At 37.3% G+C, this 24,878-nt stretch overlaps 1 protein-coding gene across 6 annotated transcripts in view; it reads right to left on the bottom strand.

Annotated features, from left to right (window-relative positions):
* The window catches only part of LOC113097232 (PR domain zinc finger protein 16-like), a 204,588-nt gene extending 180,205 nt beyond the window's left edge, over positions 1 to 24,383 (bottom strand). For 5 of the 6 annotated variants that reach the window (XM_026262438.1, XM_026262442.1, XM_026262439.1 and 2 more), the window contains exon 1: positions 23,886 to 24,383. In XM_026262438.1, the coding sequence (XP_026118223.1) occupies positions 23,886 to 23,922 (37 nt within the window). In that variant the 5' untranslated portion in view covers positions 23,923 to 24,383. The remainder of the gene's footprint in view (positions 1 to 23,885) is intronic. The other variant, XM_026262441.1, reaches the window with a different exon arrangement.
* Positions 24,384 to 24,878: the final 495 nt, after the last annotated feature.

The following is a 24,878-nucleotide window of genomic DNA, read 5'->3' as shown; positions in this document are numbered from 1 at the left end:
CAGGAAGTATAACCATATTAGCCCAGTCCTGTCCACACTGCACTGGCTCCCTATCAAACATCGTATAGATTTTAAAATATTGCTTATTACTTATAAAGCCCTGAATGGTTTAGCACCTCAGTATTTGAATGGGCTCCTTTTACAATATACTCCTCTATGTCCGCTACGTTCTCAAAACTCAGGCAATTTGATAATACCTAGAATATCAAAATCAACTGCCAGCGGCAGATCCTTTTCCTATTTGGCGCCTAAACTCTGGAATAACCTACCTAACATTGTTCGGGAGGCAGACACACTCTTGCAGTTTAAATCTAGATTAAAGACCCATCTCTTTAACTTGGCATACACATAACATACCAATATGCTTTTAATATCCAAATCCGTTAAAGGATTTTTAGGCTGCCTTAATTAGGTAAACCGGAACCGGAAAGACTTCACATAACACCCTATGTACTTGCTACATCTTTAGAAGAATGGCATCTACGCTAATATTTGTCTGTTTCTCTCTTGTTCCGAGGTCACCGTGGCCACCAGATCCAGTCTGTGTCCAGATCAGAGGGTCACTGCAGTCACCCGGATCCAGTACGTATCCAGACCAGATGGTGGATCAGCACCTAGAAAGGACCTCTACTGCCCTGAAAGACAGCGGAGACCAGGACAACTAGAGCCCCAGATACAGACCCCCTGTAAATACTTTGTCCCAGAGGACCACCAGGACAAGACCACAGGAAACAGATGATTCTTCTGCACAATCTGAAATCGTCTGGTCAGAGGAGAACTGGCCCCCCAACTGAGCCTGGTTTCTCCCAAGATTTTTTTCTCCATTCTGTCACCGATGGAGTTTCGGTTCCTTGCCGCTGTCATCTCTGGCTTGCTTAGTTGGGGTCATTTCATCTACAGCGATATCGTTGACTTGATTACAAATAAATGCACAGACACTATTTAAACTGAACAGAGATGACATACCTGAATTCAATGATGAAATGCCTTAACTATCATTTTACATAATTGAGACACTGTTTTCCAAATAAATGTTGTTCAGTGTTTTGACGCAATGTATTTTGTTTAAAGCACTATATAAATAAAGGTGATTGATTGATTGAAGAGAAGCGAGTAAACTGTAAGGATGGAGGAAGGCATGAATGATGGTGATGAGAACGCAGAATACAGAAGACCAGATGGGCTTTGAAAAGACAGCGTAATTAGCACTCAAAACCAACATGAAATCAAACCTAGCAATACTTGTAATCTTAGTATAGTTGTGCATGATTTATCAAGACTATTCTAATAATAATAATAATAATAATAAATAAATAAATAAGATGTATTCTCTAGAAAGACTTTTCTTAAATACTGACTGTGAAGTCTGGGGAAAAATCTAAACCAATAATGCTGCGTTACTCAAAAGAGCCAGAATTTCCAACTTTCCGCTTGTATAAGTGCAGTAACATCCAGAGGTAGGAGCAAGCAAGTCTTGGGTCCTTACATCAAGTCTCAAATCAAGTGTCTAGTTGTACACAAACTAATAAAGTGGTCAGGTCTGATATGATGGCATAGAAAATTCTGCATGCAGCAAATCTCTTTTATTATTGATATGGTCAAGTGTTTATATCCATTAATTTATCTTCAGATATTCCCTTCTTTTCTGTGTCATAATTGGCACAGGGTAATTTTATGTGCTTGTGCTGCATCGTGCAACCACAATATGATCCATGATGTCTGTGGTTCCATGGCTTGCATTTTGCATATCAATTGATGCTGCATTGTAAAAAAAATAAAAATAAATAAAAAATAAATAAATAAATATTATGCTCAAGACATGTTTCAAATCTGATCCCAAGTAGCGACTCCTGGGCATTTAAAATCAGACATGCAACTTAGAAACTTGTGGAAATCCATGACTCGACACAAAATAAAAATTCACTCTGTCTATTTTCTAAATGCATGTTATTAATCTTATTACAAACAATGCACTGATCCAGACAATTCTTTTATTTATTTTTTACTCTGCTCGTGCTTCAAAAACATATGCCTTAAATACCTCCCAGTAGGGACGAAATGATCTGTTGCTACTTTTGTGACATCATAACTTTAAAATGTGCAGAGATGCAGGTGCATGACGTGCTGTGTACGCAGTTAATGGTAAATACTCACTTTCAATGCATCTACGAGTCATTGTTCTTCAATAATATAACTTGCTTCTCAAATATTCGCAGAGACAGGTGTGTAAACCACAGTAAATGTTCCTCTATGTTGATAATCATACACCTGTGGAACAAATGCTGCCATTGTATAGCATCATTTATCATCTGCAATTAGGTTGAAAAAGCACCTTCCTTTAGCAAGAGAAAGACTGCAACGCTAAAAGTAGCATTGCCATTGTGTGTCATCTTCCAAGAGTTGGGCAATGGAAGTATTAAGTCATTAGAACTAAGATATTAAAATGAAGATATTAAGTCATTCTTGTATAAACGACCCACTTGGCCAAGCTATACAATCAGTAATACATCACATGTAAGTTTGAAATGCTGTTTCACAATGTCTTGAAGGGTGCACTAGACATGTATTGGTCTACATAGAGTTTTATGGAAGTGATGTCTCTCTCATGCCGTTCGGTGGGCAGCAACCATCAGTGCAAATAAGCATTTCAAGGTTAACCATATCCACCAAAGGAAATTAAACGGTTCTATTTATGTTATGATTTATCTCTGACTGGGCCTTGCCAATAATTACGCTTCACATAACTCTACATTAAATGCTTCACCAATCTGATGGAATATATGCATTAATCAATACGGAAAAAGCCTGATCTTAGCCATTGACTGACATTGATCAGAGACCAGCTGAATAAACAAAGGTATAGATTATGCATAAGTGAATATATAGATTTTGCTATTTATCTTCACCCCAAAAGGATCAAGTGTTTAGATTTATGATGTTCTTCTCGTTTCTTCCAGCTTCCTATTTCCTCAGGCGAATACATGCACAATTGCTAACTCTTGTTGCAAAATCAAATCAGAGTAAACCTCTCCTCCTTTATTTTTAAGTTATCCTTAACTTTTGTTTGTCAATTCCTAAAAATTAGACTCACAAATCTTCTCTTCTCGGACAGGCCATTTCCTGGTCCTTCACAACATCCGCAAAAACCAAGCCACATGATGTGCCGTCTTCCCAGAGTGGATTGAAGGAAAATAAATATTCCTATAATTACAGAAGAGAAAAAGACGTGGGCAGATGTCTAACTTGACAAACCCCAGATGGATATCTCCGTCAGAGTTGAGTATGCCTCCCAACCGTGTGCCTGCGAAGAGCTCTGCTGCTCCGGAGCATCATGGGCACTTTGTGTATGTTGAGATGCTATTTTGGGGCTCGTTCTAGAAAAAGAGGCGACTTCATGTAATTTGGTAAAATAAATATTTGCCTGAACGCTTGGCAGCTGTATCTCTGTTGGGTCTTTTCCCGTTCAAAATTGCTCCGAGAAAACGACATTGTACATTAGGATTTGTGACGCTGGTTGAATTTGATTTCCATAGGCATTTATTTTTAAATATTTGAGGTTCAGATCAACTTATTAAGTTTGAAAACTGTGGCTACTGAGTTAGCAATGAGTCTAAAACACATGGTGAGTCTTTTGGCAAAATTCACAACTTAACGGGCCATATCACCTGAATTCTTTACAGGAAAGACAATCCCACAGTGCACTGCAACAAGTTCAGATTTTCACGTGTTTTTTTTTTTTTGGTTTTTTTGTTTTATAAATATGTTATTAAATGCATATATTTGTAAAATGACTTGAATATGAATTAAACACACTAATTCCAATGCAAATAATAAACAGCATTATGCAGGCATACACCAACAAAATAAAGTTTCTTTATACAGTCAGCAAGTAACTTAAAAAAAAAAAAAAAGTTTAGCTCTTGATATCAGTGTATCGTTGATACACAGTTGTATTTTCTTCAGATTAATATATTGATTTTTGGTTTATTTAAAGAACCAGGTTACTATAGTAGTAGAGAGAAAAAAAAAAAAAAAAAAAAAATAAAAAAAAATATATATATATATATATATATATATATATATTCACCACTGGAGAGAAGAAAAAAAATTAACTTAGTTCTGATTGGATTAATCTAACAAAGCCTGTTAATAACTTGAAAGAAATAAGAATTCATAGATACACTTTCGTTTAAGGTGTCATTATTACAGTGTAATTACACTGCTATTGCTATAGTAAATACATGTAACGTGTAAAAATGAAGCTGTAAAATGAAGTGTTACCAAAATTATATTTTGGTTGAGGGGGGTGACTATTTCTTTCTTTCTTGAGACATTATTTTACTGCAATTTTATATAAAGCATATTTAAATAAAAATATTTCAGATTTTAGTTTTTCTTGATTTTACAGCGCTGTAAAATTTGTCATTTTTCAACCCTGTTTGATAACAACTTTTCTTTGTTTTGTTTTGTTATATTGCATATTTAAAATGATTTTGGTTTTCCCCTTGTTTCTTACAGTGTGTCTGTTTTCCACTGTGTTTGACGACATCCTTTTCTGAAATCTGTTTTATAACCATCTACAAGATCGGACTCTTTTAGCTCCACTAGTCATCTCTCTGGTGCGCAGAGCACATTTTTATCAGATTGACTCTTTCTGTGGCACTGCTCCCCTTTGGCCTCTCCGTCTGAACCAGTCTAGATCTTAACAAGCCCATGCCCATCTTTCCCAGCTATAAAAACAGGCCTCGCTGAAGATGCTTGGAGGATGTGGTTATTATTGTGCAGAGGTCCAGGCCAGTTTCAGTAAATGATGCTCCAAACTTAGCCAAAAAGGAATGACTTGGGCTTCTTCTCATCACTTCTCATTTGTGCAGTGCATGAGTCAGCTCTAGTGATATTATTTGTTCCAGAGCAAACACACATTCCATCTCTCTCTCTCTCTCTCTCCTTTAGTCTGTCTATTTTACTCTCTCTCTATATATCTCCGTCTGTCTGTCTCACTCCTCTCCGTGTCTCGACACAATACCCGCCTTAAAACGCAGTATTTTCAGGCCAGCCCAAGAGTAAGTAATTCAAAAAACATGCTCATAATTTGCTATGACATGTTTCATTTCTGAACTCAGATCAGATAGCATCTCTCTTCTAGGCGTCCTGCAGACAGAAAAGTGGGGATATTTGGGCGAGCTGGAAATGAGTTTTGCATGCTCCAGAAAGGTATTGTGACTGGATGCTATCGATTTGTTTATTCTTCATTTGCGTCTACAGAACACAAATGAGCCATAATCCCTCATATGGATGTGGATGTGAAAACGATCTAGCGGCTCATTAAAAGAGCGCCTGAAATAAGCAAATGACAGATGCGGTGATGGGGCACGTTTAGGCTGAGATCGTCCGCTCCGTTGGATGAGAGAGAGCTTTGGAACAAACAAGAAGTTCAGAAGACATCAATAAACAACGCTGTGTCGAACGGGGTCAGGGTCACGTCCAGAATCTACATTTCAGCACCAGCGTGCTGTCAACACAAGACACAAAAATGAGGATTTTCCCTGAAAAGTCAGAGAAGCAGATATAAGGAAGACTTCCATATATATATATATATATATATATATATATATATACATATATATATATATATATATATATATATATATATATATATATATATATATATATATATACATATATATATATATATATATATACATACATATATATATATATATATATATATATATATATATATATATATATATATATATATATATATATATATCACTTATATTGACTACAGACTAACTGCAACCCTAATATAAATAAATAAATATGAAACAGTGTTTTTTTTTTTAAAGGATTATTAATTAATTTATTTATTTTTGTTTGTTTCAGATTTAGCTGATATTGAATATATGTTTACATCTAAATATGCATTGTGTAATACATGGTGTAATTGTGTTTTTACTGAACTCTAAAGCGTTGTTAATGATAAGTACTGTAACTTATTGTGCACAATTAGTAATTAATAATAACCAAGCTCAATAAATCAATAAACAATAAATTACAATATATTAAAATAGAAAGTGTTCTTTTCAGTTGCAATATGTGACAATATTACAGTTTTTTTTTTTTTTTTTCTCTAGTTTTGATCAGACAAACGCAGCCTTGGTAGGCATCTTTCAAAAACATTAAAAATCTCAATTATACCAAACGTTTGACCTGTAGTGTGCATAGTTGTTTTATTACAGTCTGGGGAAAATGGCATTTGTAGCAATTCTATTTATAGTATTTATGACCACATTTCCCCTTTGAGGACATTCTCAAAAAGAGGTTTCTGTCAGATTTGGCATACTTCTGGGGAAATTTTGCAGCAGTTTTGTCCCTAAAGTATGGCTAGGTCAGAAACACAGTTTCACACACTAGGGAAATATCTCTCTGCCCTTCAGTTGCCTTCCAGCGCCTTCAGTAAAGCCCATTACCTCTGTACCCCCTCCCCAATCTCTCTAAAGCCCGTCTCATCACCTCAAGCCAAAAAACTAAAGTGACCCCTCAACTGCAAACAACAAAGCACCTCTTAAAGGACAAATATTGCCAATACACAGCACACAGAAGAAGCTCAACCAGTGTGTGTTGGCCACAACTGAATTTGCTTCTCCTTTACACTTCACCTTTATGAATGTTCATATGTTTTATTCTTTTGACAGCGCTGTGGAAATCGACCCTACAAAGTCTCCTCAAAGACACGTTAGCATAAAGCTAGCTGTTTCCACTTCGGGGCAAAGAAAGACAGATGCTATCAAACAATTAGGAAAATCCTACTTTGAAAGCTGTGAGCTGAGAAACAACAAGAAACAAACCCTGAAAAAAAAGGGCATTCCACAGAGCCCCAGAGAAAGAAAGCCCTCACAAATCAACAGCGGTAAACGGGTGATAATTGCTCTCGTTGCTTCAACAGCTGTATAAGCTGATGTGCACACGGGAGGAAGAATAGCCCCTTTCAGACAGGCTCCCTGTCCCATACACAACTACCATCACTCCTCGAACATCCTTCTACAGCGATATCATTGACTTGATTGCAAATAAATGCACAGACACTATTTAAACTGAACAGAGATGACATCACTGAATTCAATGATGAACTGCCTTTAACTGTCGTTTTGCATTATTGACACACTGTTTTCCTAATGAATGTTGTTCAGTTGCTTTGACTCAATGTATTTTGTTTAAAGTGCTATATTAATAAAGGTGATCCTCAGTGTCCCCATCCAATCGATTCTAAACGATTCATTGTCTTTAAAAGCTCTTTGAACCCTTTAAAACATGTGTCCTTGTGTGTTGAAATTCAGGGAACTTTCCAGAGGTCATGTAATTCAAGACCACTGGCCTGGGGGTCAAATGCAAGCGTGGCGAATTTGGATTTGCCTTTACCTGCCCCTTCACTCCAATGAAAAGGGTAGTTAACAAAGTCTGGCTGACTGAAACAATAGTCCTCCATTGCAACTGATAACTCTGGCTTGAGGCAACAGAGAAAGTTCCTCCACTTCAAAGAGGACACTGGATGCTATCGGACACCGTCCTAACTGAAAATCCAATTTAAGGCAGGGCGGGGGGACGTGTGTACAATCGAAGACCTGAAACAAAACCAGTTGTGACCCCCCAGATCTGATTAGTTCAAAAAGTCTGTCAAGACAATGAGGAACACGAAGCATGACCTGCTTCAATTGAAAACGGACTTGAGATCTGAGAACAGCCCAACGTTTTAATTGAATCAAGCTTTGTGGACGCCACAAAACATTCGGGGGAGGGGAAAGACGCTTGGCATAGATCTCGTTATTGGTACTTCAAGAAGGAATATTGGCATTGAACGGTCGATTGGACGGCGGACAACTTCTTTCCAGACAAAAGTGTGCGATGAGGCTAAAAGGTAATGTGAGATATCGCTCAGTTTGGTGCAAAGGAAACAACTTACAAATACTTAAATTATCCTGATGACAGTTAACATTTTGCAGTTGTGGCCCACCAGTAGAGCGATGAGCTCATATGTGTGACCACTCAAATTCTGTCATACCCGAGAGGTGCTTGGGAAAATAAACCCCACTACTGCGTACAAACCCGTGGAGGGACAGGAGGGGTAAAGCCCAGGTGCTCGGTAAAATGATATTTCACATTTTGGTTGTATACCCTCAGCAGTAAAATCATGTTCCAGAGTATCTCTTTCATTAACATTTGAAATGTTTTTATCCAGTACTTTCATTTTTGATTCCGAACACATTATTTATTTGGACATGCACATCAAACTGAATTTCTGAAAAGATACCAACCATCTTAATTTCAAACACATTTGACAACATTTTTGTTTTGTTATAGTATAACAATTATTGCGTTTTCCCTCTTTCCTTCTTTATTCCCACTCCTTTTCCAATTCACATCTATTTAAAAACCTGTTATGTTCACATAAACCCTTGGAAACTTTTGAAATTAGGTATTTTACAACATTTTCTTAAAAATCCCTATATTCATTATAATTCAGGCAAAAATGAAATTCTGTCATCATTTACTCACCTTCATGTTGTTCAAAATCTGTATGATTTTCTTTCTTCTGTGGAACATACTAATGGCTTAATGGCTTGTCTAACACTCAGCATCAGTGCTAGCTATTTTACTAGCAAACACACAGTCTTTAAAGACACACACATGCTCACATACTCACACACCCTTGACCTTTAACAGCAGGACTCTTATTTGTCAATGAGTGTGTTTGTAGACATAGCCTCTTCCCCCTTGATCGGGACCAGGCCATGGAAAATTTGATCACATTAGCCACATGTTGCTTCTAATATCATTTCAATAAAAAGGACGCTGCCCTCATAGACATAAAGCAGCCATGTAAAGTTCACCGACCGCTTGTGCTAGCCGCGGCGAGAGCCATGGGGGTCTGCTGCTAATTTCCCGCCTCAAGCTCTGTAATCTATGGCAGAGATTAGGGTAAAGCAGTTATTCTTGACTATTTTATTAAGAGGTGCTTTAGGCACTGGAAGAGGGGCTTTATTGCTTTTCAAACGGCGTGCTATACAATACAAGACAAACATTTGCTGTTATTTCAGCAAACTCGAGTCAGATGTGGCGGCTTTTTTTATTTTATTTTTCAGGAGGAACTTGGCATCAAAGAAAAGTCTCTTAAAACAAAAATCTTCCCTTCTGCACAGGTCTCGCCCTGAACTGTGTCCGGTAGATAAATAGGGAGGCGTCAAAAGAACAGGCAGGAGTCCCACACCTAGTTTTAATTAAGAGAGAGAGAGTAATGACATGCACAGAGGGAGGAACGATTCACAGATCCGATTAGCAAGGGTTAGCGTTTCAGCACGTTCATGTGCGTGTGTGCCTTTCCTGGCCTATAGCGAACACGTTAGGTCTAGGAGTCAAGTTTATTGTCATTACAGTATGTTATACATCTTATGAAGTATAAACATCTTAGAAAATGCATCTTATAATTTACTATGAATTGACATTCCCTGAATTTTCAGTGGCACTTTTTTATGTTATGCAAATTAAGGTTTTATGTTTCATCTCATGCTGTAAAATTGATGTTTGTTGCATTATTTTTAGTGTCGTGTGCTATTATTATGGTATTTTGTGTTTGCGTGCATGACACAGTGTGTCGATAAATTAGTATTTCTCAGCTTGAGGAAAAGCTACATTTGAACAACTTGGAATCATCATGTGACATTCTCTTTAAGGCCTGGGTTTTTTAAGGTTATTTTTAGTATTTTATGTAGGCAGAAAACTGAATTTTGTATATTATGTCAGTGAATTTGTATTTATTTATTTATTATTATTATTATTATTTTTTTATTCATGTATTTATTTTTTTTAATTTATTTTTTTATTATTTATTTCAAGCACAAATTAATTCCAATCGGTATAAATAAATAAATGAATAAATAAATAAATAAATAAATAAATAAATAAATAAATAAATAAATAAATAAAGTGAGTAAGTTCTGGCAAACACTACTTTCATTTTTATCTTATTTTATTTATTTATTTTTTATTTATTTTTTGACCTAACTTTCAGTGATTATTATTATTATTATTATTATTATTATTATTATTATTATTATTATTATTATTATTATTATTATTATTATTATATTTATTTATTTATTTATTTATTTATTTATTTATTTATTTTACCGTGTATTACTAGAGGTTTTGATTTGCAGTAAAAGTCATCTAGTCTAAACTATTTAAGAGCTTCTGACTTATTACATAGGTAATGATCCTCTAAAATATGTCTATTCAGACCAAAAACTATATTAAATTGAGCACTCATGTTACTTCATACTTCAAACACATACTGCATGTAAATGACTTTGCAAATGTCAAGGGAAGATTCCAGCTCTTCACATGTTGTGATATGTAATGACATCGGATCTGTTGCCTTTTAACAGCAGTCATGGCTGTATGAAATGCAATTATCAAAAAAACCTGACCCATCAAAGACCAGACCATTGGTTTGCTTTTATTTTTATTTTTTGTATTGATTTTCTGTGCAATTAAGTCTGTAGCAGGAAAATTAGCCAGCTCTTCTGACACACACACACACACACACACACACAGATAGTTGAACTTGATCCACAAACCATAACCGAGACGTTAAGTAGCAAGGGCGACCGGTGTGCTCTAAAACAACCAAAACCAATGACCTTTGACCTCCTCACATTCCAAATATGCCATTCAAACACCAAAGAATAATAAACAAAACAAGGGTAATGGACCCCAGGTGGGGTATAGGGACAGAGCAAAGCCAATCCAAAGACAGTTACAATAAGCAATATCACAATACATCATTTTATATTTTCAGCGGTCAACAGTATTTCAAATTCAGCATCTCTGACTTCTATTATGATGACATGTTGCACCAAATTACACAATAGCTGAGGAAATGATTCATATAATTGGCTAGAAAAGCAAAAGTCAGTATGAGTGTGATCAAAAGTCTGTGTTTCTCAGGAGACGTAACAGAAAACACTGTAGGCCTGTCCGGAGCTCATCTGCACGGCCAACAGCAGATACACTGAAACTGGAGCACTTTGGATAGAAATCAACTGCTATTGTGTATTTAAGTCTACATTGTGTGTGTAGATATATTATTTTCTCACTCATTACTGTCTTGAAATCCGAATCCAAATCATGTCTGTATTGCCTGTTTACATCATTCCCTCCGCAAAGCCGTAACTGTTGCCAGATTTGTCACAACAACAAAATGTGCAGCGAGACTGTGTGGACTTCCCAAAAAACCTCAAAAGCCTGAAAATAATTGCAATAATGCCAACATCAGGAACTTCAGTTTGACTGACGGGCTGTCCACGGGAAGAAAAGCGTTTCTTCCGAATAACTTATTTCCAATTAAAACTTTAACTGACATCTTCAGAAACCTCAGAGTCATTTGTGAGTGGTCAGCTTTGGAGAGGACCAAAAAAAAACAGAGGCTGGTATTCTAAAACGCTCATTAAACACTTCTCTGAAACCGGATCTTCACTTTATTCGAGCTGAAGGATGTGGGTCGAGTCGACGGAGAGAAAAAGAGCGAGCGAGAGAAAAAGCTAATATCAGAAGTCACACAAATCCACCGAGTGAACGGAAAGAAAGAGCTGACACATGCCTTATTCTAGCTGCGTAACCCTTTTTTTTTGGGGGGGGGGGGGGGTTAAAATGGCGCTACGCTGATTTGGAGAGAAACAGAGAAGCGGAGTTGTTGAATAAAATTGTTACTTTTCTTAAAATTGTTAAATTGTGCTCTGAAGATGAACAAAGCTTTTACTTTAAAAACTTTTTTAACTTTTTAAACGTTTGACTTCATTAATCACTTACATGGGGGTACTGTAAGTGATTAATACAACATTTTCATTTTGTGGTGGAGTAACCCGTTAACTATTACGCATGGATGGACGGATTTATTTCATAAAAATCAAATATCAAACTACAACATCAAACTCTTCAGGCATTGTCACTGATTATATGAAAGAAAACAATAATTAACAAAATATCACACCAGCATTTATGAGGTTTATTGACAGTAGTACAATCAAGTATAAGCACAAAAATATAACCTCTATATAACCTCTGAAACCAAGAACACAATTACAGACCAAGACTTCAAACGGTATACAATGATAGCAATTGTTGATAGCAATTGTCCATAAAGTTGCAATGAGACCAAAAGGTTCAAAAGGCAGGTGTGCAGGTGCTCTACACCTCTGTCCTGTCCTCCTCAGAGCGTCCGAGCGGGACAAACAGAAGCGGGCCAGGACTCAGACTGTCATGTGTGTTTGTGTGGGGAGTTAATGATTATCTCCCGGGTGGATGAGGACTGTGGCACGCTGCCAGTACAGTGCAGGAACGTCCCTCTTCCCTTTGTAGAAGTTTCTAATCTGGTGAAAGCGTCTCCCCTGAGACCATCCCATGATAATGTCACAGACACAGAGGCTATAATAGAGCAATTTGTTTACCTTCTGAAGCCTTGATCTCTCTCAAGCCTGCCTTTCTCTCTCTGGCTTGCTCTTTCGCTGGAGCTCTGCACTGCTGGGGTGGATGAGAACATATCGATCGGTGCTTGGGTTTCCAAGAGCACCGCAAATTAAACTCAATGGAAAACAAATTTGTTTCAGGATTGTCACTCTATTGTTGACCTAAGACGTCCCAACTGAGTTCCACTTAAGGGAATAGTTCAGCCCAAAATGAGAATTCTTTCATGACTTACTCGGCCTTACGTTGTTTCAAACATGTAGGTATTCATGTGTGATTTAGAAAATGACTGAAAAAAAAAAAAAAAAGTCCATGCACTACCCTGTTGATTCTCTGCTGCCCTATAAAAATATGAGCCAATAAAATAAATGAATATATATTCAGCACAATTAATGATTTCTTTTGTCTTGAATGTGGTAGTTAATGTTATTGTATTGGACTAAAACACACTGAATTTGCTTGTAACACCACCACCACACACACACACACACACACACACACACGACCACAAAAATAAATGATATTTTTTGTAATTTTGGGGGTTTTTCAAAATTGAATAACACCTAAAAATTACTGGCCTAAAAAAATTATTTGAAATCCCTCATTATGCTATATTATGACCAAATCCTGGATTTTTTTTTTTATTATTTATTTATTTTTATGTATTTATTTATTTATTTATTTTATTTTTTGATGTATTATGTCAACTTGTTTTCTTTTGATACAGGTTTTTATTTATTTTTGGAACTGATTGATCATAGGCCTCATTGATCTGATTGTTTTACTTCCACTGAACAAAAGCAATTCATTTAGCAACAATTTACTGAATTCAATTAGACGCTATTTAAACAGAAAGTGATCTTGTCGTCTATCTGCAATATTTTATTTATTTTAATTGCTGGTTCATGTATTCAAGCAAGTATGGCAGTTTATGTTTCTTACCAATCATTTTTGGTATTAATCACAACACAAAACTGTATCAAATGTATTTGTGGAACGGTTTGTGGATGGCAGCATTTTCCTCTTGTTGTCGCCATGTACAGAGCAGATGTGACTGAAGTCATGTGATCCGTAACAAATCGAAACAGATCCGTCGTGTCAACTAGCGACCCTGCGCTAACTGACTAGTCTGCACAACCCATACCTTTACATGTCTCCAAACTGAACAACGGCGGACTTGATACAGACTCGCACCAACTCTCTTCAATCCCATCAACACCGTCGCCCCCACCAGCGCTCATTCCTGTTCCTGCTCTCATCTGCTTTTCAACAAGAGCAGTTTGTCAGGGTCAGAAAGCAATTCAAAACCTCTATTAATGAGTGAGAGAGAGAGAGAGAGAAGTGTGGTATGAGGAGGAGGAGAGGATGGGGCGCCTGCCATCAAAGCCGAGAAGTAAAGAAGGCCAGGTGGCTGTGGGAACCTCGGCTCTTTTAGCAGAGATGGAGTCTTCAGTGTAATTAACAGGCTGGATTCGGGGGCCTTCTGAAGCCAGGAGGACAACCCCTCGGAGGGGACAATTTGCACTTTTACAAGAGCCACTGAGGGACGGGGAGAAAGGAGAGGAAAAGGGAAACTATGGCATCTTTTATTGCCGAGACAAAGCGCCGCATACTTTCAAAGGGCTGAGCTGGAGCTTCCAGAGCAGTGAAATAAAGAAGAAGAAAAACACATGAGAGAGAAGGGGGTCGGAGCTGAAGAAGTGGACAGCAGTCGGAAAAGGGGCATCGGTGCCAACATGCGCTTCACAGAGAGAAAAGAGCGGGAGGAAGTAGCAGAGAGGCTGTGGGGGCGAGAGGGGCCTGACATGCGGCCAACTTGTAGACCCTCCCAGAATTCAACAGCTCCCCTCAGTGACATTATTACACAGAACCAACACAGGACTCTCAACAGACCTGAACTGGAGGCATGCACGCGCTTTGATGCTGCTGTTATTACCATACCCATTAAAAAATGAAGTAACCTGGGATTTTAATATGCAGTATTATTACTTCTTTAATTTAATTTATATTTACTTCATTATATTACACTTCACAGTTTATTTAATCTTCAACTTGTAATTTAACTACAAGTTTTAATAATTGTGCTAATTCTTTGAGAATCAGAAGTCCACACAGCATCTACACCGATAACGACGTAGAGGAAAGAAATTATTGGATTCACTTTTAAAATGAGCTTTTTCAACTGATGAAAACTGATTTTTTTTTTTCTTTTGCGCTCCGAATCCATGAGTCCTGTTGCTGGAGGTAGTGCAAGCGAAAGTACATTTACTGTATCAGGTTTGTAGTTTAGTCAGAATCACTTGATATAAGGAGTTGCATCTGCTGTAGACAAAGTCTTATAATAGACAAAATGTTATCATCTGATGGTGTGGATGCTAATATAGTTATTGTAATAGCTAACTTTATTTTACAGTATGTGTACTTGCAGTGTACTTCCCCAATAATGTACAAGGTATAGGTAACTACATGGGTTAAGGTTAGCTTTAGGGGTAAGTTCAAAATAAGTACCTAGTTAATACCCAGTTATTGTAGTTGCTATAATAAGTACATAGTATGTACAGTATTTGCAGAGCAAGACTATAAATGGTAGCACTTTATTTTACAGTCCTGTCCCCCATGTACATACTATGTACTTATTATAGTAATTACAATAACTATGTAATCACTAGGTACTAACCCTGAACCTAACCCTAAACCTAACCCTACCCCATGTAGTTACCTTGTATTACCAGAACTTTCTTAGATAAATACACTGTAAGTACACTATAAGTACATGTTAGTACACGTACTGTAAAATAAAGTGCAACCCTATAAATACATTACCTGTATGGTTAATAATGGTGTGAACAGGCTTTATACATAACAGTATATTATGGCAAATGTGTAAGTCCTATATGCTAACAGACATTTTAGAGGATAAGAAAACAATTGCCAATATTGTTCCAACTTATAAAATGTTAAGCCTTTTTTTTTTCTTGTAGCTCAGTTTTGGGGAGCAACTAATAACTCAGCGGTTTTCAAAGCATAATGGCACTTCCATTCAAAAGCTACTTGTTTACAACAAGAATTGGAGTAGTGTGATGAAATAGCAAATATTGAGGTAATGAACAGGCTTGCCTAAAATCTCCTTCTTTTATATTAAGCATCGATTCTTTTCAGAGAATCTGTAGTTTCAGATGGTTCATTTCAATTGTAGCAGTTTTAATATACAAAATAATATTACCATATTTAGTTAAATGCTGCTGCTGTGTATAAATTATTTTTTATGTTTCTTTAATGTAGACCATTGTTGAATTGGTATTTAAGGCTTCAAAAGTAAACAACTTTAAATTATAAGTAGCATATAGCCTCATAAAGTACAGTTCCTCATATTACAGTTCAATTTTTCAGAAGAAAGCGTAACTTTTAAACGATTGATGTACAATCTGAAGCCACGCTTGCCTCGGACTGACAAAAAGCCATATTCAGGTTTCCATTTCATTAGTTGGGACGCGTCAGACTCCAGTGTCAGATGGCTGACAGAGGCGGTGAAATATCCAGGGGTCAGATGCACGGCTGATAGCCTGACTGCCAGAGATGGGGCGTCTGCCCAGCACAAAATGCCATTTGTTGTCCATCACTCAGACACTGCGAGTTTAGCGCCAGCACTGCGCTGAAAGGCACATTCACACAAGCTCACACACTGGATGTTTTTGCAATTCAATATTTTCACACACAGCCTCATCATTACGCTGGAACCGGAGCCTCGCTGGAGAGAGCCTGCGCTTTCACGGACAGACAAATCACAGTTCGAGAATGAAGTTAATAGCCCATCTTGAAATGTTTTGCTGAATCCCTAAAAACCCCTTCTCAGCATTTCACTAACAATCTGACAAGGTCTTTAGGTTTTGTTTTATTTAGTTTTTTGACCGAAGAGAAAACATCCATATGCCACACGCTTTAGATTAAGTAGGTGACAGTAAAAACTAGATTATGCTAATATCCTTTGAAAATACATTAAATGCATCATAAAATGCATCTAAATGATTATATCTCATAATAATTATATATATATATATAGAGAGAGAGAGAGAGAGAGAGAGAGAGAGAGAGAGAGAGAGTTTATTAAAAAATTATTCATTTTATAATGTATTAAGTAAATGTTACTGAGCCTGAAACTTACATAATGTTTCAGCATTCACCTGTTAAAAAAAAGCAGAAATGCCGTCCTGCATGAAGGGTTCAAAACAGGATTTTTAGAATAATTGTTTATTTAAGGATAATTTATTGAATGAAGATTAATGAGCATGAAACTTACATGAAGTGTGTGTGTGTGTGTGTGTGTGTGTGTGTGTGTGTGTGTGTGTGTGTGTGTGTGTGTGTGTGTGTGTGTGTGTGTGTGTGCCAGTAATGATTTGTTTAGGATGTCGGCCTTAAAGTGGTTGAAGAAAATGCCGGCAGCTTGAGGTTTTATATATTTTTCCAGTAAGCCGCACTGTAGTTAATGAAATCTAACACACCGGTAGTGCCGCCTCTCCCTCGAGAGCGAGAGCTTCATAATCAGCGTGCCAACACTCGTTTTTTATGAAAACAAATTGCAGCCAGGGAGATGGACTAATTGTGTCGCGACGCAGAGCAAAGAGAAACAGCCATTCACGCAATTAAGCCAATTTTCATGGACAAAAATAGTTGAAGGGGCAGTAAGCAAGAGCGTTCATCTGGTACAGGCCGCACGATCCCACCCCTCGCTCATGTGTACAGAGAAGAGTTAAGCATTAAGCAAATATAGGCTGAGAAAGTCACTGGATAATGATGGTTCAATTACAGTGAATCCCATAATTATGAGAAATGATGATGGGCTGACAGAGGCCTTTGGAAACATGAAAGACGTCTTTATCTAAACAGATCTAAACACTCTCTCTCTAAAGTATGAAACGACTCTACAACTGCCATTACAGCACGTCATACCATCTTAATGAGACAGAGCTGCCCATCTTCTCCCGTAATGACAAAAGATGGAGGACAGAAGATGAGTTCACAAGATAAATGTGGAGGCCTTTGAAAATGCGCTCGCTGGGAAAGTTGAAAGTGAGCGGCGAGCAGTAATGCTCGGCTCGAGTGGCCCACTGGGGAATGACATCTACTCTCTTATCGCCAAAGGATGCAACATCAAGGTTTGGCCAAACAGCCCCCGGTAGCTGTGCTGATGCATGGGAACTTCAGCGGGGAATTATGTTTGTGTATGTCCTCACCAAAAGGGTGAGCATCTGCGACTCTAAACAACCCAAAAACTGACCAAACCAGGAGCCTAGCTCGCTTGGTATAGATGTGTTCACTTCCAACAGAGAGTTATGTTGCTGCATGCTACAAAATATAAAAAATAACAAATGGAATTTCCCTCCAAATAATGTTCATTTCAGTGCACTTAAATGGACCCCAAAAAACATAACCCCTTGTTGGCTTTATATAATTTCGTGAGAAATTCTTCGACTTTGAGTTCAGCTTTTCCTGAATGTGAACCGCGCATTACGATATTAATTTGAAACGCAGCACTGCTGGAATTTTTCCTGGCGCTTCTTTCTGGGCAGGAGTTACGACAACAACGTTTTACGGCCTAAAATTAGCAACCCTGAACACATGATGCAAGGTTAATTATTTCTCACAGTTCTTCCCGGTGAGGGTACAAAGCTACTTTTTCCTTGTACAGTATCGACCAGCTTTCCAAGATCATATTGTAAAAGTTGTATTTTTTTTTTTTTTTTTGCCAGAAAAGTTGCAGAGCTGAGACCTGCTTGTTTGCATTTGTTTGCAACTGTATGTTGAGCAGAGGATGCTGATCCCAGATCAGCGTTTATTTAATGCTTACTTCAGAAAAGGTTATTCAGAGAATGTCTTGATTTTGTAGGTGTTCATGCTGTTAACTGCACATGCAAAAAAACAAATGTTTGATTATTATTTATTTATTTATTTATTTATTTTAGATGTCAGTTCCCCAAGGCTGTTCCTGTCACTTCTTAAAAACTTTTTTTAGCATTTTATAATTTTCAAAGTCTGATTTTCCATTAAAAAGAAAATAATAATAATAATAATAATAATAATAATAATAATAATAATAATAATAATAATAATAATAATAATAATAAAAACTGTTGTTTAATCCAAACTGTCTATTACATGTATAACAGAAACTGTATTGTTATTTAAAATGTATAACCTTCAATATGACATTGTTTGACAAAGCACTGTGTCAAGAAACAACCCAACAAAATGTATATAACACAGCTGTCTCGGTCAAAATAACTCATATTTATTTAGCACTGGCTTGCCAAATAACCCAACCTTTTAAGAGTGTACATTTACTGTATTAAAATCATACATATGTATGCATACAAACACACAAACATAAATAATTATTTTATTTTATTTATTATAATAAATATATCATGTATTTTTATAATGTTTCAATTATGCAAAATTATTATCAATTAATATATATATATATATATATATATATATATATATATATATATATATATATATATATATATATATATATATATATATATTAATTGCAAACAGGCTAAATCTTATATCTCAATATAAAAATTCAGTGTAGATATTTCCACCAGTTGAATAATTCAAAATAAATGATTACTTTAGAGTTCGGTGGCAGCTATAAGACAACACTCTTAGCAAAAAGGAATAATGAGTTACAGTTCAATCAAACACCATAAAAAATAAAAACACCAGTGCGTCCGCTTCCCCGGCCAAGGAGTTGCAGACAGCCTGAGCTGTAACATGATAAGCACGTCTCTCGCGCACAGAGGGCTTTAACAGCTCAGTAATGGCTGTCTTTCCCCGACTGCACGCTGCACCCTGCTCTGCTCCACAGCATGGGGGCCTGATCTTATATATCCACTTTTTCTTAAAAAAAAACAAGACTTGAGAAACAAATAAAATGCATTATGCTGGTAAGAAAAACAGTAAGACACTAAAGTCATCTTTAAGGTATGCACATGACTGCCAAAACATAGTCCAAAAAGTTCCTACAACTGGCTGAACGAAAAAGGAAAATGCAAAAAAAAAAAAAAAAAGGGTGTGTAGTTCCAGTGCGACGGAGAACAGCTGAAACAGTGTTTAACCACACGTGGAAAAGGTCCTCCCACGAGCGAGTCACTGTGATGTCATAAAGAGGTGCCACAAGCGAACAATAACAGTGCAGTACCGCACACAAAAGCTAAGTAGAAAGAATGACGTGTGACAAACGTGAGCAAGGCTGAGTTCGAGCTGCCTCACCTTTGTGAAGCACAGGACGATCACGCAGCGAGCTGAGCTCAGGTGCAGGAAACTGTGCCAGCTCTGCCTGCGCTCCATAAGCCACCCATCAACCTTTCCTCCCGCTCAAGACTGGGGTTAACTAAGCAGGCCGGCTGGTCCAAGGCTGCCCTGCAGGCTCCCGTTCAAGACGAATATGTGAACGCATGCATTCTGTTTGCAATACTGCATGCCAAGATTGTTACATTATCACATACAAATTCAATCTGGTTTCAATATGTCAGTCAGTCCGTCAGCATTGAAACAAAGGCATGCTCACCTGTGTGTGTGTGTGTGTGTGTGTGTGTGTAGGTGTGTGTGGTTGTTTCATGTCATGCACTGCACACACAGTCATTAAATGATTTTCTCACAGTTCTTCCCATCTAGCCAGCACTTTTAACAAGAACTTCTTATCAAAGACAAACTTGTATATCATAGATGATGAGAAATTATATGTGTTTAATGGCTCATGCACCATTAGTCTGTTCACCAGTGCGTGTGAAAGTGTGATATTGTGCACATTCACATTCAGCCAGCTTGCAGATAAATGTCATCCATTTTGGCTGTAAAAGCCCAGTTTTGAGTGCTGACAGGCTGTGTCTTCTAGCAAGACATCACACACAGCTTCTATTGTTGCTTTACAGCGTTATGGCTTGATTTTATTACTTGTGTCAAAACTACATAAGCTGCACATGGACTTTTTGATTTGTTATCCATTGATATTTTATTTCCATTCGCAACTATTAGTCTCTCTTCAGATACAGCATCACAATGTAAACAGGGAAAATGAAAGCCCACATTTAAGTGAAAAAAAAAGAAAGAATTTGACAAAACTTTGCCCTCCAATGAAATAAAAGACCTATGTTATAAGAATAAAACAAGGATAATAAACAAGTGTATTGAAAACATTTGTAAATAAATAAATGCATAAATGTGTATAGTTAAAAAATATGATTTTTTTATTATTTATTATTAAATCTCTGTGGCAGTTTATATATATATTATATATATATATATAGTAATATATTATATATATTACTGTATGCATGGATATATTGTCACGCAGCGCATACCGTTTAAACCGGGAAAATAACAAATAAAATAAAAGATTGTCCTTCAACAGTGTTTTTGTGACAGAGCCAGGCCTTATTTCAGTTCATTACTGAGTAGACACGGCACCCCAACTTGTTCAAAATAATTAATTGTTTGAATTAATTAATTGTGTAGCTACAGTAGGCTAACACAAATTTCACGCTCCTTTCTCTCTCTCTCTCTCTCTCTCTCTCTCTCTCTCTCTCTCTCTATCTAGAATTACACTTTCAGATTTAAAATATGAGTATGATATTAAAATTGCAAAACGGTTTCTAATAGTTAAAATAAACCTACAGGGAGAGAGAGAGAGAGAGAGAGAGAGAGAGAGAGAGAGGGAGGAGGCTGTATATTAGGCGAACGCACGTTTACCTGGCGCCTGATCAAACCGATTTCTCTCTGAAACTCAACTTAAACTATCGTATAATAACATATCAAGGACAGAGCTTGAATTTAGTGACTCGGTGGTTATAAATGAGCCACAAAATATTACTTCTCAAACAGAAAGCATTAAACGCCCGTCGAAAAAAAATGAATGGAAGGCCTAACTTTCTGAATTGGGCTCTTGTGGACTAAAACCTGCGTTTAATGGCCATTGATCCGTTCACTAATAGCAGATGATCCAGCCGCCAGTTTAATTATACACAATTAGTTATGGTATTTCACTGCGTTGAGGTACGAAAAATAATTACAAGCAGTGACCGACGGTGTCTCATAAAAAGTGATCATATTTAAGACGCTTCTCGGCCATACCTGCAATTTCAGGGGGAATCACGAGACGGCAATAATAATAATAACAATAATAGGCTAATAATAATAATAATAATAATAATAATAATAATAATAATAATAATAATAATATACATTTGCAATGTGCTGATATTACATAATTTGCGTTTTTTAAATAGTTTCTACTAGCTACATATATTTTAAGGATAAAATAATAAGAATAAAACGTAACATGTCCTATAATTTTAAAGAATCGTTTTAATATATTTTTTCAATAAAATAATAATAATGATAATAATAATAATAATAATAATAATAATAATAATAATGCACAAACTTTCACATCGTCTGCATTATCTCTCCATCATTTAAATTCAAATTAATACAGATACATCTAAAACAGTAAGCTATTATATTTTCATGCATTCGTTAGAAACTGAATTTATACAAACACGGTGAAACCGTGGCTTCTAATAAACATCTTAACTCAGTGATATCGCAGACAGATTGAATGCAGTCATGAAGTAAATGTGTCGAATGTGAATCTGGAAGAGCAGAACACTGATCAAAGCATCGAGGTGAAACACGGGATACACGAAAGAAGGGAAATGAATGATAGAATACTGTCAGGCGTTTTTAATGAGCGCTTGTGTTTTAAGGGTTGTGATCAGGCCTTTCACACTCCACGGCACAAAAACCAAACTGTGATCTCTCACAGGAATAGCCTACACGATTAATGCATTTAAATGTAAATTAAAGAAAGTCTGATATAGATGGTTTGCGTGTTCAAGAGAGCTGTGGTGTCATTATACTGACCTCCAACACAAACACGAATTCATCTAAACGACCAACAACAAAAAACGAAGAGAGAGAGAGAGAGAGAACGAGAGAGAGAGAGAGAGAGAGAGAGAAGGACAGGTCTCGCAAGTCAGCGCAAAACACGTCTCGTGTGCTCCAGGAGTTTTGAGAGAAAATACCGAGGCCCACATTTCTGTCCCAAAACAAACTGGGTAGAGTCAACAGGTCACGGGCCCACGCGCGCTTTCCTGCATATATTCAGACATTAAATCAGTCTTCATATTTTAATAGACATCGCATCTTATGCATACCCACAGAAACCCATCATCAAAACTGTGCACTGTTGCATCTCGTTTCACACACCACTTGTTTAAGCTATCTTCGGTAAAAAATATATATTTTTGATAAATCATTTTCTTCTGGAAGGAGATATTAAAACATTGCATCGTTTGTATAGCTACATTGTTTTGTAAATTGCGCTCGATATTTACTTCGTTGTAATAGTCCGTAAATACTGAAATGATTATGCAGCAATTTAATACATAACAATAAATAATAAGCCATTTCTAATGAATCGCACGAGCGCTGACTGTGCCCGCATGGCAGTGAATAATCGCATGCAAAAGTTTCACGGGCACTTAATATAAGAAAATCATTTTTAATGCCAAATCCTACCTATCACAAACAAGTCGGAATACAAGTGAAAGCCAAACGAACAATAAGCTAAGACATCATGCAGAGCCCAGGAGAGATTCACACACTTTTCGTCGCCTTTGAAAGAGTCAAGAAATTAGCTGACTCTATTTTCCTTAGCATGACATGTATGCATTATTGATTTGCCATTCGCAGATGAAGCATACCGAGCCGCAACAGACCCCAGAGGACAAATGCAAGCTCCTAATTTAAGATAATCGGAAGAATTGTCCGTTTTGTTTGATATTCCTTCTTCTGTGTTCTCCAGCGGACAGACAGAAAGCTCTGGAGAGCTGCACACTCTCTCTGTGCGTCCTGGGGTCCATGAGCAGTGCTACAGCGCCCACTATTTCAACAAGCAGGAATATGATTTCACAAGACCTGGAACCACTCAATAAAAAAAGTTACTATCCCTTTCGACAACTCTTCGCTAACTTTCGTGTAACAATTCTCTACGGTTTCTCGACCTCGCTAAAACAAGAGAGTTGAACAGCACTGCATGGAAAGGCGCTCCTGACCAAAGCACCATCACATATAGCTTCGACACTTCTGAACAAGCACACCCAGGCAGCATCTGGTCTGAAGGGTGGACGCGCGGATCACGGAGAGTTTGAGCCATTTCACTGCGACTGAGAGCTGAGAAACACACGCACCGGACAAAGACGCGCTCTCGGCAGGAACTGATCAATGAAAATGACACTTTGGTGATGTGCGCGAGGGTTCAAAGCACCGGGAGCGAAAGAAGCGCAAGAAGGACCTACTTTTGGCCAGTTTTCTCGCCCTCGCCTTGGATCTCATCTTGTCGGCTTGTAGATTCCTCGCGTCCTCCTTGAGCTCAGAAGCAGAAGCAGCGCTATCTTCATCTCACGAGCATTGTCAGTTTGGACACCTTCGCACATGCGCACAGGCCATTCAATCTGACACCCTCGTCAGGGCCAAAAAACTTTCCAATGTATTCATCATCATCACTTTTTGTCCTATCGTGTCTCCTTTAGATCACTTATCTCTTTCCCTCCTCCTCCCCTCGCTTCGCAACATCTCGGATCTCCCCCCACCTCCCCTTCTTGAGCACTTGAGGAGGATGAAGGGCTATTTTTCAGGGACCTGCGGAATCCGGTGCGACACTGGACACTGGATCCTGGATGAGGTCAAGGTCGCAGCCCTCATACGCAAGGTGATCACGAGCATTTCATACACTCGAGCAAAAAGCCAGAAAACGTTTTGTTCCAAAGTCTGCAATTATGTGAAACGCATTCCTTTACTAAATAAATAACAATAATTATTATTTTTATTTGTATTGTTATTATTCATGTTGGTCACAACTTAAAAATAAAATAAAATTACTTTTTTCGCTCTCTCTTTTTCTGGGCAGATTACTCTTTTTAACTGATATTGTATTTTATTTTTTATTTATTTATTTATTTATTTATTTATTTATGTGAAATTCTCTGTATCTGACGTGAGAACATTGGCGAGTGCCTTATTTTTTCAAGATAGATAAATAGATATCGATAGATCGATAGATAGATAGATTTAAAAAAAAAAATAAAAAAACTATTGACATTATTAATTTAGGTGAGCTCTATAAATAGGTAAAAGGTGTGTTCAGTTTCAGTGTTGCTATTGAGAGCCACACGAGTCAGCGCGCGCTACACTCCAGACGGCCAGGAGCTCCTGTGTGAGTGCATGTGTGTGTGAGAGCGTGTGTGTGTGTGCGCGCGCGCGTGTGTGTGTGTGTGTGTGTGTGTGTGAGG

Source organism: Carassius auratus, unplaced genomic scaffold (assembly GCF_003368295.1).
Source record: "Carassius auratus strain Wakin unplaced genomic scaffold, ASM336829v1 scaf_tig00216160, whole genome shotgun sequence".
In the NCBI taxonomy this organism is placed as follows: Eukaryota; Metazoa; Chordata; class Actinopteri; order Cypriniformes; family Cyprinidae; genus Carassius; species Carassius auratus.
Note: the sequence above shows the minus strand (reverse complement) of the source record. Positions and strands in the feature narration are given on the sequence as shown.